The 14,361-nt window shown below is 46.4% G+C and overlaps 3 protein-coding genes across 4 annotated transcripts in view; 1 reads left to right on the forward strand and 2 right to left on the reverse strand.

The window, feature by feature from the left end:
* The window catches only part of gja8a (gap junction protein alpha 8 paralog a), a 33,235-nt gene extending 31,781 nt beyond the window's left edge, over positions 1-1,454 (reverse strand). Inside the window, exons 1-2 of the mRNA XM_019895430.1 lie at positions 1,369-1,454; positions 4-37 (exon numbers count right to left, since the gene is read on the reverse strand). The gene's annotated coding sequence lies outside the window, so the exon portion shown is untranslated. The remainder of the gene's footprint in view (positions 1-3; positions 38-1,368) is intronic.
* acp6 (acid phosphatase 6, lysophosphatidic) lies at positions 465-5,178 on the forward strand. The gene is made up of 11 exons (XM_019895432.1): positions 465-599; positions 1,384-1,589; positions 1,921-2,049; positions 2,138-2,268; positions 2,345-2,424; positions 2,506-2,593; positions 2,788-2,920; positions 3,716-3,816; positions 3,910-4,002; positions 4,606-4,771; positions 4,845-5,178. The coding sequence occupies exons 2-11, from the start codon at positions 1,401-1,403 to the stop codon at positions 4,977-4,979; spliced, it is 1,245 nt and encodes a 414-aa protein (XP_019750991.1). The 5' UTR covers positions 465-599; positions 1,384-1,400; the 3' UTR covers positions 4,980-5,178.
* Positions 5,179-6,509: 1,331 nt separating this feature from the next.
* The window catches only part of bcl9 (BCL9 transcription coactivator), a 35,962-nt gene continuing 28,110 nt past the window's right edge, over positions 6,510-14,361 (reverse strand). For both annotated transcript variants that reach the window (XM_019895429.1, XM_019895428.1), the window contains exons 7-10: positions 13,990-14,086; positions 11,704-13,879; positions 9,240-9,512; positions 6,510-8,900 (exon numbers count right to left, since the gene is read on the reverse strand). In XM_019895429.1, the coding sequence (XP_019750988.1) occupies positions 7,858-8,900; positions 9,240-9,512; positions 11,704-13,879; positions 13,990-14,086 (3,589 nt within the window). In that variant the 3' untranslated portion in view covers positions 6,510-7,857. The remainder of the gene's footprint in view (positions 8,901-9,239; positions 9,513-11,703; positions 13,880-13,989; positions 14,087-14,361) is intronic.

A 14,361-nucleotide genomic window follows, 5' to 3' on the forward strand; every position in this document is an offset into this window, starting at 1 on the left:
TACCAATAGAGGGTAGAGAACAGCCAGAACGCACCCCCTGTAAAATCATACGGACAAAAAAATTATGGTGTATTCACTGTCATAGCCAGACATTTTATTATCGAAAAGGGTGTTTTCGTTAAAAAAAAAAAGTGGAAACAAAAATTGCACAGTTAATATTCAGTAGTAACTTTTACTATGAATAAATGACTTAATGTCTGGGATAGGAAGCGTTAATTAAAAATTGTGATTTTATTTATTATTCATATGTCGCTGTACGTGACACACACAATGTCGGTCAAGTTCAGCGAGGATAATTTTCAACTGTTTTAAAGTGAAAAACTGTTGTGTCCGTATCATTACTTGTCAACTAGGATAGAACTTAAATTTGAGGAGTGTAACTATCCACGTGTGGACGAGAAGGAAGCTCAAAATGACGACAACACTGAATGCGGCACTTGGCTGATGGGATATGAAGTTTTCTCCCCACCACCTACCGCCGTACACCGGTAGTCTCTGCTCAACGTTTCCCGGTATGTCCTGTAACCACAACCGGAGGCTGAACTGACTTCTTCGCGAAAACGGACATTTGAGTCATCATTTTAGCTTTGACTTCTCGAGTAAGTAGACGTTATGGCAAGTCAAACGAGTCATTTTTTGTGGACTCGTTGTTAGCTATCTTACCGCAAAGCGTCGAGGCGAGGATGGTCTCTCTCTTGTTATTAATTGGCCTGCTAGCAACGAACCGGTTGGGAAATAAAACTAACGATTCTATTGCAGCATTACATGCTGGTAACCAACTGCTTTGTGGTTGAGCTGTTATATTAAACGGAAAACGTCAAGCGGTCGTTACGCCGTTGCTCGACAGCAAAAAGCTAACGTATATTGCAATGACAGTAAGTTTTGGCGGTTTAGTAAATAATAAAAACACAAAAACGCTCACACGCTCTTTGTTTTCGGTGCACTGTAGTACACGGAGTCCTCGTTTTACGACGGAGTTCTGTTACTGTTGTCGTAAATCAAGGACCAACTTTTTTTTACCTGGCTGGTCTTCATATCGGTTCCTGTAAATATGAATAGATAACGGATTACACTATGTAGCACAAACTTATTTTGAATTTAGGTCTTAACCTTCATTTACGAGTAAATGTTTATACCGTCTAGACAAGGGTCGGGAAACTTATCGCCATTCAAACCCCAGGGGAATTGTTGGAACAAGCCACAACTACTCATATTCGTTAACGCGTTTTTTTTTCCTTCATAAATTCTGGTTAGATTTTCTGAAAACGAAAATGGCCCCTGATATTGTCCCCACACCTGCTTTACGTGCCTCTTACTTTGCTTATCTTGGTCCTCTGTGGTTAACTAGTCATTCATGCATATGCTCACCTGTTTTCGTTTTAGTCTTCAGCGGTACGGCCATGAGGAAACTTTGGACAAAAACGGGCATCTTTGTCTCCGTGTCCATCGCCTGCGGTTCGGCGTTGTGGTGGAGGCAGTGGAAGGCCAATGGCGGCTCGAAATCGTCGCCGTACCAGCTCAAATTGGTTCAAGTGCTGTTTCGACACGGCGCCCGTACGCCCCTTAAATCGATACCTGATGTGTTGGAGGTAAAATCAAAACAATTATGATGGTGTTGCATGGCTTTGTTGTCTTGTCAGAATGAATACTCAAAAACGGTTTCCTTGCCTAGCATTGCGGTTTTCCTGAAAATTCAAAAAGGTCCAACCTTACAGGCAACCTGGAAAAATAAAGTACCCGGTACAACAATAAATTCTGTTGTCATCAAGGGTCGAGAACGAAAAGTTGACTTTGTTTCCAAAATTTGTCAGTACCATGGGAAAAAGTTGTCGAAAAATAGTTGTAATATGAAAAACAATCCATTTTTATCCCCAGAAAATAATTCATGTCATTTCATTATTCGCTATTTTCCTATGAAAGGCACAATGGGTGCCCACACTATTGGAGCCTCCAGGCCACACACACATCAACCATGTGGTCACAGACCTTGATGGAGGACCCAGACCTCCATCTCCATTGGAGGACAGCTACAGGAAAAAAAAGCTAAGCGTGAGTAGGTTTCTTTCTCACGTTTAATGAGCACTCACGTTTCTTTTCAGACAACCATTCAAGTCACTCTGTTTGTCGACCATATCAGGGTGGCGTGTTTGCGGGTCAGCTGACCACTTTGGGCATGCAGCAGCTGTACGAGCTGGGTGAAAGGTTGAGGAGAAGATACGTCCAAGAAGTTCCATTCCTCAGTTCCACCTTCTGCCCTAATGAGGTCTAGTAAGTGTGGGGTAGAGGAAGACGATAAGATATAAAGTCAGTCAGTTGATTCTAATGAGTAAATTCCCATGTGAAGCGTGCGCTCTACCAACATTATAAGGACCATCGAGTCTGCTCGGTGCCTGGTAGCAGGGCTCTTCCAGCAAAAACAAAAAGGTACACACTCACGTGATTGTCACTTCCTTCCTTATCATCAACATCCTTTTCACTTTTTTTTTTTTTTTTTTGCTTGCACAGAAATAGTTCCCATATTAACCACAGATGCAGAGTCGGAAATTCTGTACCCCAATTACCACGGATGCCGGCTGCTCAGAATGCTCAGCAAGTTTGTACCATGACACAAAAGTAGCAATTTTGTTCAGATTTTTTGTGGGGTTTTTTTTTGTTCTTGATTGTCCTTGACTGTTTTTGAAAGGCGCTTATAAATAAAATGTCTTCTTATCATATATATATATATATATATATATATATATATATATATAGATTGGTAATCAAATGAGAACTGTGTTTGCGTGTCAGCCCCCGCTTCAAAGAGGTGTCCCTCCTGCCGCACATGGTGGCTGACCTGAAGAGCATCCGGAGTGAGCTAGGCATCAGCGCCAAATCTGACGTTGACTTCGTCCTCATCAGGGACGACATGGTCGCCAGAGAGGTGACGCTCGCTCCTGTTAGCAAGTTGAGAAAAGTGATTGATGCAAGCAGAAATCAAACGGAAGTTCAACAGTTGAAAGTAGGGTGTTTGCAAATTTGATCATATCAAATAATTGTAATCAAGTTATAAAATTGGTTGTAACATGAGATTAAAAAAATAGGATTGAACCAAATCGCTTCACTTTGAAATATAATCGAGCTACGTATCGAATCGTCTTTGATTGGAACGATGTATCAACAGTACTGACAAGTTCAAATGTATGTTAGATGACGACAAAAAAAAGTTACAGCACGATACCCTCTCAAACTGAGTCGTACCATATTGATGAGAAGGAGGATATCGAATCGTCATCCCAGAGTCGAACCGTAAATCGTCCTTGAATCGTTTCTCACCCCACGTATCGAAAACCACATCGTCTTTTGGAAAGAGATGCACACCCCTAAGGGGAAAAAAAATTATATATACACATGTTTTGAGCGGTTGTAATTTTATGACAAATCAAGAAGAAAAAAAAAATCTTATAAGACAGCCAATCAAGGTATTATGGTTACAGTTTGAACCATTTAAACAGATACCATAGTGTAAAGGTAATATTTAAGGCACATGACAAGCTGCCCGTCTGGCTGCTACCATGCACAGTCATTTAAACAGCGATCACTATTCCACCTAACGCACCCTACGCTCAAAATGCTAACAAGATCAGAATTTACCTGATGTGAACTTGGTCAACCGAAACGTGTCAAGCAACGAGTTACAGCCGTGCTACGGCGTGTGTGCATGCCTGCCTATTGTCAGACTCACGGCCTGCCGTGCCCGCCCGCTCTGCCCGCGTGGAGAAACCGAGTGGAGCAGAGAGCCGTGGACATGATGTTTTACTGTTACCAACCCAGCAAGAGGTCAGCCATTGGAACAATGAATGACTCTTATCGCTCTTAATCAGAGTCAACAAGAACAGCGTGACACAATCTTTTTTTTTTTCGGTCCGACAGGGAGAATTTGCAGTTGTGCGTGGGACCTTTGCTGCATATGCTCTTAGTTAACATTGACGAGAAACTACAAGGCACCTCATCAGAGCCAAACAGGTTACACATGCATATTTCTTCATGGCTTGAGTGGGTTCGTAAAAACTGGAAAGTTTTCTCACTAGATTAATGCCAACTTTTCATGGCAGGATGAGCAGGGGTGATTTGCAAATCTTACTAAACAATTTATCATTTTAAGGAAATGAACACAAAATGGACATTTCTGTTCTTCTGCTCCAAGGAGACATGCATGCAAAGTAAAATATTTACATGTATTATTAATTAAATGTATTTTTTTAATCAAACCAAAACTATCATTGCATTGTTTTTTTTAATCTAAAGAACAAGAAAAAACATTTTTCTTGGCATTTTTTTGATAATATAATACATTTTGGAAAAACTCCCCTGTATCCGCATTTATTCACATGAATGCGTTCAATGTTTTTAAGTTTCGTTATATTCCTCTTTATTCACATCCTATTGGATTTATTTCCACTATGCTAATCTGTAACCTGTCCCATATTCCCATTAATGTATTTTTTTTCAATTGAATTTTTTGGTCTGAAGAACAAAAAGTTTGCTTTTTGTTGAACAGCAATATCCCTGCGTTCATTAGCATTCCCTGATTCCAGGATTTATATTCTTTCCGCCTTTTTCAAACAGGAAGCTGTTCTTGTACTCGGCCCACGACACAACATTGATCCCGTGCCTGATGGCGCTGGGCATTTTCGACATGAAGTGGCCGCCGTACGCTTCCGACATCACTCTGGAGCTCCACGAGCACAAGCGCACAAAGGAGCCTTTTGTTAAAGTGTCCTACATGGGTCAGGTATGATTCCCCCCGTGCCACAGTCAAACACACACACCCCAGTTGTGCATGATTGGCTGTTTCTTTTCTCCAGGATCAACTTATTCCTGGCTGCAGTGGACTCTACTGCCCCCTGCAAGAATTTCAGAATGTGCTTTCAGCCTATTCGCTCAACGGTGACCTCTACCAATCGCTTTGCAACAGCACAGGGGACTCATCTAAACTCTGAATACACACGCGCCTTTGTTGCATTTCCAGATAATGTCCATATTAACACGACTGTAGAGTTTACTTGGTTTTGCCCACAAACTGAATGTCACTTCATTCCTCAGGGGAAGACTTATGACTATTTTATACATAAATTAGGTTGTGCAAAGTGAGTCAATTGCAGTGTGTTTGTTTAATAAACAAGCAAGGAGAGAATTCTGTCCAAGTGCTTTTACTTTTTAGTATTAGATCCTGGGGTCAGTTCGAGCACATTAACAATCATGTCGAATAAATGACTGATTGTCTTGAAGCATCCATCCATCTTTCAATCCGCTTTATCCTCACAAGGGTCGCAGAGGGTGCTGGAGCCTATCCCAGCTGTCTTTGGGCAGTAGGCGGGGGACACCCTGAACCGGTTACCAGCCAATCACAGGACACACACAGACGAACAACCATCCGCGATCACACTCACACATGGGGACGATTTAGAATGTTCAATCAGCCTGCCATGCATGTTTTTGGAATGTGGGAGGAACCCTGAGTACCTGGAGAAAATCCAAACTCCACACAGGAAAGCCGGAGGCGGAATCAAACCCTACACCACTGCACTGTGAGGTTAACGCGCTAACCGCTAGTCCACCGGGCCGCCTGTCTTAAAGCAAGCCCACTGCTACCTCACCGTTGATTCACTTGCAAATAGTTTGCAATTTTAAAAGAACATGACGTCAGTTTTGGCAAGTTGAACTACATCCATTATTGCTACGGGCACCATTATGCAGCTCACTTAACACTGGCGTGGAAGCAGGAATGCAGAACATTTGAGATTCTGCCATTTGGTTAGAAAGGTACAAAATGGACTCACCCCATTCTTCCGACATCCGACTTGGCCTTTTATAAGGCAAAGAACCGTCTTTGGTAACTGGGAGAAAACGGACACCTGATTAGCAATGAGAACAGTTATGGAGTGAAACCTCCAACGTCTGTTCTATGACTGGTTGGCAACCAGGCATGCTTAAACTGTGAACACTTTAAAAGCTTTATCTCAACAGGCAAAGTTCTAAGTAACATTTTCACACACACAATAATAAAGTGAAGCAAAACCACTCACCCCTTGGAGACACAATCGAGGAAAGTGTAACAATGTGGTCACCGAGTAGTGGCATTTTTTCGGCATTACTGGCCTATGCAGGAGGACAGGAAACAACACGATCCACGGCCAGCGCTAACATTGACCGATTTTATTTGGCTGGTGAAATAATAGCTCAGGCCATAGTTGCAGAGTGTACAACTACTTTGGTACTCAGCATTAATAAAACATCTCCCAATATACCTACCAACTTATCATATTGCACTGATCAAGCAGATGCTTTTCTATGTCGCTTTAAATTCCATTTCCTGTTCTACGGCTATCATCGCTCTTTGCTGTCACTGGTACCCTAAAAAAAAAAAGATGAAAAAGTTAAATGAATGAAATTGATGGGATACCTTTGGCGAATTGCCGAGAGCCACATCATACTGTCCATCCACACATACACGCAACGGACGACATGTATATACCAAAACAATATCTTTTATTTGTAGTCCATCACCACAGCCCTGGTAGACTATTTGCACCAAAGCCAACGGAGAAACACATGACAAGCTTATACAACAGAGAAAAAGAGAGGAAGTCAACTGGATGGTAAAAAGCAGTGCGCGTTTACATTGACGTCTCACTCACGGCCTCACTTTTTATACCGTTACACCAGATCTAGCTAATTCTAGTTCTATGTTACCTGGCATACCTCAATTGGGCATTGAGCCCACTCCACTCTGGACCGTTGGAGGGAGGGAGGAGGGGGAGGGGAGGGATTATTGCTGTGGGAATGATTTACCCAGAGTCAACAAGAGAGTCGGAAAAACAAAACCAAAACAAAAAACAAAAGAACAGGAACAAGAACACACATAGCACATCTGGGTATTAGCAATAGGATTTACGCTGGCTAAAGAAGTCCTGGAAGTTTTGGAGCAGAACTTGTAATCATGTGTGGTACTAATTGTGTGCTGCAAAGCCCCTCAGGATCTCTTCCCCCACCCACCATGTGGTTAAAAATAAAAAAGAGCTTTCGGCAGACGGTCCATGTTTGTGCTTTTTCTTTTTTTTTTTTTAATAATACTATTATCTTAATGAGGTCATAGTTTGGTTTGTTATACACTGGAGTTACAAAGGAAATTAAAATAGACTAATATTCGAATAGCCCACCAATCGTAAACAGTACAGTATTTTTTTAAGGGGAGGGGGCGCTTCCTCCTCCCAAGTAAAGTCAGGTAATAGGAGTCGAGAGGTCACTGATAGAATGCCTATACACACACACACACACACACACACGCACACGCACACACACTCAATCACACACTCACACACGCTCACATGTCTATACAGTACAGAAACAGTCAAAAACAATGGAGACAAGATGGAGTTCTACCCAAGTCCTCACAAAGCACTAATTCGTCTCAATCCTGTTCCATACCACGTCCATGATTTTGTTTTGTTCTTAATTAGAAGGAAAAAATAAGATGGACATATACTGTAGCATCTCCATACTGACTTAGAGCAAGGGTGATTCCTCTTTGTTGTCCAACTCATAAGTCCCCCAAAAAACATGAAGTTTTTTTTTTCTTATTTTGCGAAACCGATGCACAACAATTCCATACATTCTCAAGTTCATAAGTCAAAATTGTTCTTGTGGCAAAAAAGTATTCCCACCTCCATTGGGAAAAAGTGCCCGCAGTCCACGAGCAAGACATGACCGGGTGTCTCCGTTCAGTTGATTCCAGGTTACATCCACCCTTTTTGGAGAATACTTCCTCACTTAACCTCTTACTCCATCCCAGAACATTCTAGATACAAAGTTTGCGGATTAGAACATTCCAGGGCCCGGACTGAAGCCCATGTCCATGTCACGCGGCCTCATCTGTCCCCCCATCATCATTGTCTGTTGCGGCGGACCGCCCATGCCCTGCAGTGACATCATCATGTTAGGGGAGCCACCCGGTCCGGGGTGAGCCATTTGCCGTCCCTGCATCATTCCCCCGGGGCCACCCGGAGACATCATCCGTGGTTGGTGGCCCATCATGCCTTGGCCCATGAACCCTGGTGGGCGCATGGAATTGTGGCCGGGGTTCCCTATTGGCATGTCTTGGGGCCCCATACCACCGCCGGGCCCCCCCGGCATCCCCCCCATCCCCTGCATGGGCATTCCCATTCTTGGGGGGCCCTCGCCCATCATGGCCTGCATGGGAAAGCCGGAGGGGTGCGACGGTTTGCCTCCAGGGTTGTCCCCGCCGCCGCGAGGGAAGTAGGACAGAGTCTGGCTGGGCTTTTCCGACGGGATAATCCTGGACAGATCGAACTCAGGGATGCCGGATGCTCCCGGTCGCATCACCTCGTGAAGGTCCGCCTCGCTGAAGCCGCCTTGCATGTTGTTGAACTCGGGTCCTCCGGGGGTGTTGGGCTTGCACATGCCCCCATCCGGTCCACCTCCGTGAGGCATGTTTCCCATCCGTCCTCCCATCGGTCCTCCTTCTCCCTGGAAGCCCATGGGGTGACCGGGGAAACCTTGGTGGCCACCGGGCCCGTTGTGCGGAGAGAAGGGGCCCTGCTGGGACGGGGACTGGGTCAGCGGGTAGCCCTGGTTTCGGTGCGGATAACCCAAACGCCCCTGGGGCATCATTTGGGGGTTGGCCATTCCGGGGTCTTGCGGATTAGCGGGGATCATCATGCCATGAGGCATCATGCCGGGGCCCATGTTAGGGGCGTTAGGAGAGGGCATTTGCGGGGGCATTCCGTGTGAGAGGGGCTGGGATCCCATTGGGTTCATACCGAGGGGGCTGAGGGCTGGCATGGGTCCAGAGTTGCCAGGTCCCATCATGCGGGGATTGCCTTGGTGGTTCATCGGCATACCTTATAGACAGACACAAAAGAAATTACATTTTGTACAAACCTATTCATATAAGAGCAATAATTTCCTTCTACTGTGGCGTGATGGTGAGGTTTTATTAGTCCAAAAAGGACACATTTATTTACTATCAAGAATATCATGTTCATCTCTCGTTGCCAGTGTCATACGGTGACAGGCCGAACAACTAAATGCTTTTCCACTAGATGGCAGAATTTCCATAATTTTTCTTTGGCTGCACCTGTTGCCATTGATGCCACAGATTAAGCCATGCCATGCACACACACGAGTGAATTGAGACTGGCTCATCATTACTATAGGTTCTCGTTGCATAACAACATTACCATTGTTGTTAACTGAAGGAAGGTTGGGGGAGCGGGCAGGGGGCGAGTCGTCGTCGGAACTGGCGACAGTCTTGATGGCGTCGTGATAGAGCGGCGTGGAGCTGGGCATGGCAAACTTGGACATGCGCGACATCATAATGGAGAGCGGGTTCTGAGAGAGCGTGGGCTCAGGCGGGATGGTGTAAGGGCTGCCTGACGGCACGTTGCCAGGGAGGGACATTGGGCCAGACGGCGCGCCGGACGAAGGTGGGGCAGAGGAAGGGCCATTACCACCTGTGTGGTGCGAATACAAAAACAGAAATCAAACATTGGGATTTCCTGGTCTACTCTTATTTTATACATTGACACTTGTGACAACGTGTGGCAAACTGTATGACCACGAGATGGAGACAGTGGATCGCGAACCCATAAAACTAATGTGAGATTGGTAGAGTATGGGCAAGTGCCTGGAAACAGGAACAATCAGATTGTGTATTTTATAAGGCTAATATTTTTATGGATATATTTTGTAAAAATACACAGCAGTATGGTGGTTAGTATGTCTTCCTGGTAGTTAGAACCTGTGCCTCATGATTGTAGAGTTCGGGGTTCAAATCTCGGCTCTGGCCTTTCTGTGTGGAGTTTGCATGTGCCGGGTACTACGGCTTCCTCGAAAGGCCAAAAACATGCATGTTGGGTTCCCTGAAGACACGACATTGACCATAAATGCGAATGGTTGGTTGTCTATATGTGATCTGTGATGGGCTCAGTTCAGGGTGTGCCCAGTCTCTCACCAAAAGTCAACCGGGATGAGGCGATTATGAAGATTAATGTTGGAGATTTTTTTTTTTTTTTTTTTTTTTATGTATATGAGTTTTCAAGTACATGATGATTGTACCTTATTATTTGGACAATAAGTCACTTTTTTTTTCTCCATGGTTTTGTTGCTCCTGCGACTTATACTCGGGTGCAACTTGTGTATGTATGTTAGAGCTCAGTCAGACTGACACCCAAAATCCCTGTTCCCTAATTGTGTTGACTTTCCTTCGGCAGTTGGCAAATACATGCATTGCTGCCATTGAACAGAAGGTGGTGGTAATGCATCAAAAGTATTTACAAACCACCAAAAGAAAAGAAAAAGAAGAAATGGAAGACGTAGCAGTTGTCTTTACCGCTGGTGGCCACCTTTTTAACATGACAGTAATGCACCTCAAGTATTTACCTGCCAAAATAAAGAAGCAGTAGTTGTCAAGGAAACTAATGTGTGATGTATCGGTAGTTTAGCATCCTGCTTCCTTATGCCACCAAAAAGATTTATGGCATCAAATGGCAGCATAACCGACCAGGATTCTACTTTTGGCCACAATGAAACATGGGATTCCAGTAACTAAAAAGAAAAACTTCAGCGGGGTTGGAACTGGAAGTTTTGTCCAATCAGAATTCATTCGCTGCAATCTACAAGGGGTGAGTACAGATATTAACTCTGATGCCATAACACCACTCCGAGAGACAGTGTGTGTGTGTGTGTGTGTGTGTGTGTGTGTGTGTGTGTGTGTGTGTGTTCTGAGAGGCAGAGCGTGCTCTTCTCCCATTAATTTCTGAGCACAGCTTGTGTTATAAACCAATCAGCAGCTTGCGCCTGAATTGTTTCCATCTGTACTGCCTGATGCAATGGGTTTCGGCACTCCGTTTTGGGGGCAGATTGAACAACCGAACGGCACATTTGAACAACGCTCAGCTTCCGAAAGGTCGGAGTGAAACAGCGCACGCTCTGTGAATATTTCCAAACGCAACCCAGATTAGGGAAAAGAGGTTTTGGGTGGGAACCAGGGCTCTACTGTTCTCGGTCTGTTTTGTAAAATAAATTTCTCTCCAAAAAATGCGACTTGTACTCCGGACAGACAGAGATAGATATATATATATATATATATATGTGTGTGCGTGTGTGTGTGTGCGCGCCCGCGCGCGTGTTTGTGTGTGTGTGTGTGTGTGTGTGTGTGTGTGTGTGTACACACTGCCTGGGAATGTTGAAAGAAAAGCACTTCCACAGATTAAAAAGCTCCTGATAAGAAACGGCCGGGATCCACTCCGACATTTACAACGTAGTTTGAACACCTTCCCTAAAAAGTTCACCAACTGCCTGATGCATGCAAGACAAATAAAACACTGGCGTCAGTCTTATGTCACAATTTTATATTTTCCTCAAATTTATACAATTGATCATTCCACACAAGGTGTTATTTTCACAAATGACTGACCAAAAACGTTGATAATGGCTGGCATTGTTACTGGTTGAACAAACGTGCCATTTTGCGATCTCCTGCAATGTGATGATGAAATACAAGGATTCCGCCCGACATCAGCAATGTTTGTTTTCCTTCATCATGATGCATTTTTTGACTGGTGCAACCTATACGCCAGAGCGACTTGTAGTTTAAAAAATATATCACAAATTCAATAATGATAATAGTTTGATGTACTCTACCTTGCTCCATGTTCCCCATCATGTTTGGTGAGGTGAGACTGAGAGGGGGCTTGCCACCTTGTTGTGGCACTCCAGGACTTTGCATGGGAGGCTTTGGTGAGGAGGCCCATCCCGGCGAGGGATTGGGAAGAGAAGGAGACCTCATGTGAACCGGGGAAGCTCCCGCCGATCCCATCATGGAGTGCGGTGACTTCATTGGCGCAGATGATGGGGGTGCTGCAGGGGCCTGGGGGCCTGCGGGACCCGTGAGCATGCCGGCCAGCTGGGATGGTGTCTGAGGTGATTTGAGGTTTCCAGAAGGTGAGCCCATCATGGGAGACTGCACCTGCCTCAGAGGAGGGGACTTGAGTGGGTTGACGCTAGGAGAGTTGCCCCCGCCTGCTTGGACATTCAAATCTGCTGGCTTGCGACCTCTTTGGCCCTGTGAAGGGCCAGCATTCGGGGGTAGGTGGTTCATGCGACCGTTGCCTCCCGTTGGTGTGGCTCTATGTTCTGGGCCAAACGGTTGCTCTCCGTGCGGGCCCCTCATTCCTCCGGGACCCCCAGGGAAAGGCCGCCCAGGCCCCATAGGAAAGTCTCCAGGTTGTGGCTGCTCTGGGAACGGCGGCCCTTGCATTGCCCTGCCTTGGCCAGTCATGTTTTCCATCGGAGGGCCCCCTCTCATTCTCATCATCTCATCTGGACTCATGTTCATTGGAGGATCTCGTAGTTTGGAAGGGTGCATGTGAGGTCCAGGCCCTGGACCAGGTCCCATGCCGAATTCGGGACCCATTTCTCGACCCCCCATTCCCTGGAGCCTTGACGATGGGCTCATTGGACCGTCACCAGGCATTCTTGGAAACATACCCATGCCATTTCCTGGTTCCATTCCACCTCTTTGATGGCCCATCATCCTTTGCATGTCCATCATCATGCCAGGGGGGAGGCCTTTCTCTCCTCCCATACCTTGGTGGAACATTGCCTCTTGGACTGACTGAGGGTTTGGGAAGCGCTCCCCTCGACCACCAGGGCCAGAAAACATGGCCCCCGGTCCACCAGGAAACCCTCGTGCATCTCCCATGCGGGGCGGCATGTCGTCAGGCCACCCCATTCCGGGCCGCGGGGGTCCTTCCATCTCAGGATTGATCATTCCTGAGAAGGCAGGCATTCGCTGCATGTGAGGTGGCATGCCTCTCGGGCCGGGGCCTGGGCCCATGGCCATGCGTTCTGGGTAAGGGTCTTGTGGCCCACTTGGTCCTCCCCACATCTCTCCTGGGCCCATCTGATAGGGTGGTGGAGGTCCTCGTATCATGCCCCGTGGACCGTGGGGGTGCATCATCATGTCTGGAGGAAGTGGCCGATGTTGCATTTCTTGTTTCTTTCTTTTCTCCTCATAAAACTCCTGCTGTAACTTCAACCACGCCACCTGTTCTGGGGTCATTTGATCACCATCTCCGCAGCCCCCCGGCCCCCCCATGTGGGGACCCATTTCATCCTGCGGAAAAGGAGGCATGTCCCTGGGCCCGTGGGGAGGTCCGAATGGTGGACCTTGTGGGCGAGGTCCCCCTGGCCCACTTGGTGGTCCAAGGCTTTGAGATTGTGCCATCATGGCCTGCAAGGGGCCTGGCTCAGACCGCCGAGGAGGACCGTCAGGGCCTCCATCGTGGGGCCCACCGTGGGATTGTGGAGGCCCAGGGGGTGGCGCCTCACGATCATCTGGAAAAAGCATGCGCTGAATGTCTCGCAATGTCTGCAGCGAGCGCTGGCGATGCTCCAACTGCTCTTGGGATAGACCTTCTGTGTTGGCCTCCATATTTAAAAGCTCCTGCGCCAACTGTTGCTGCTGCTGCTGGGGCGTCAGACCAGGCCCACCGGGGCCTACGCCCTGCCCTACTTCACTTGCCGTGGCAGCATTAAGGCCTGCCTCAGCTTGGCTCATGGGTGTCTGGTCAATGGGGCCTGCATTGTTGCTGGGGCTACTTCCGGGAAGATTCTTTGAATCAATGACTGCAACTGACGAGCCATCCTGTGGAAGAGCGCCAGACTGGCTTCCCTGGTTTGCCGACTGGGGTGGCGCCGGCTCTGCCATGCCCGTTAAGGATGTCTTGGATCCGGGCTGATGGCTCTGATCTTGGCCATGGGACGGCGTTTGCTGGGAAGGCTTGGAGTCATTTCGGAGGGTGTTTGCTGTATTGTTCTTTGGTAAAATAAATGAATAAACCATGATTAGAACGACAACATGATTTGAGAGGTCAAGATATGTACAGTATGTGTGATAAATGTTGGTGGATATTAGGATGGCTTTACCAGAAGGAGGTGAGCTTTGTCTTTGCTGTTGGAGATGTTTTTCATGTGGAAGGTGATGATGTTTTCTGTATGGCCAGTCAGAACTGCATCAGCTGCCCTGAAGACAAGAAGGAAAGCAGATATCAGCAAACAGACACCCTTTTAATATTTGCATTGCAGTGACAGCGGATAAGGACACTGATCCTGGCAAGAAAAGAATGCAGACAACCACTTAATATACGCACACTGAATAAGTTCATTGTGGAGAAATATTTGGTCTTCAATGGCATCGGGATTTCATTTCCATTTGCTTCTGTTTTCAATATAATTATTAACACTTCCTTATTTTCCGGGGGGGGGGGGGGGGGGGTACTCATCCCACCAAATAAGTGA

The sequence above is a fragment of the Hippocampus comes genome, unplaced genomic scaffold (genome assembly GCF_001891065.2).
Source record: "Hippocampus comes isolate QL1 unplaced genomic scaffold, H_comes_QL1_v1.1 scaffold237, whole genome shotgun sequence".
Classification (NCBI taxonomy): domain Eukaryota; kingdom Metazoa; phylum Chordata; class Actinopteri; order Syngnathiformes; family Syngnathidae; genus Hippocampus; species Hippocampus comes.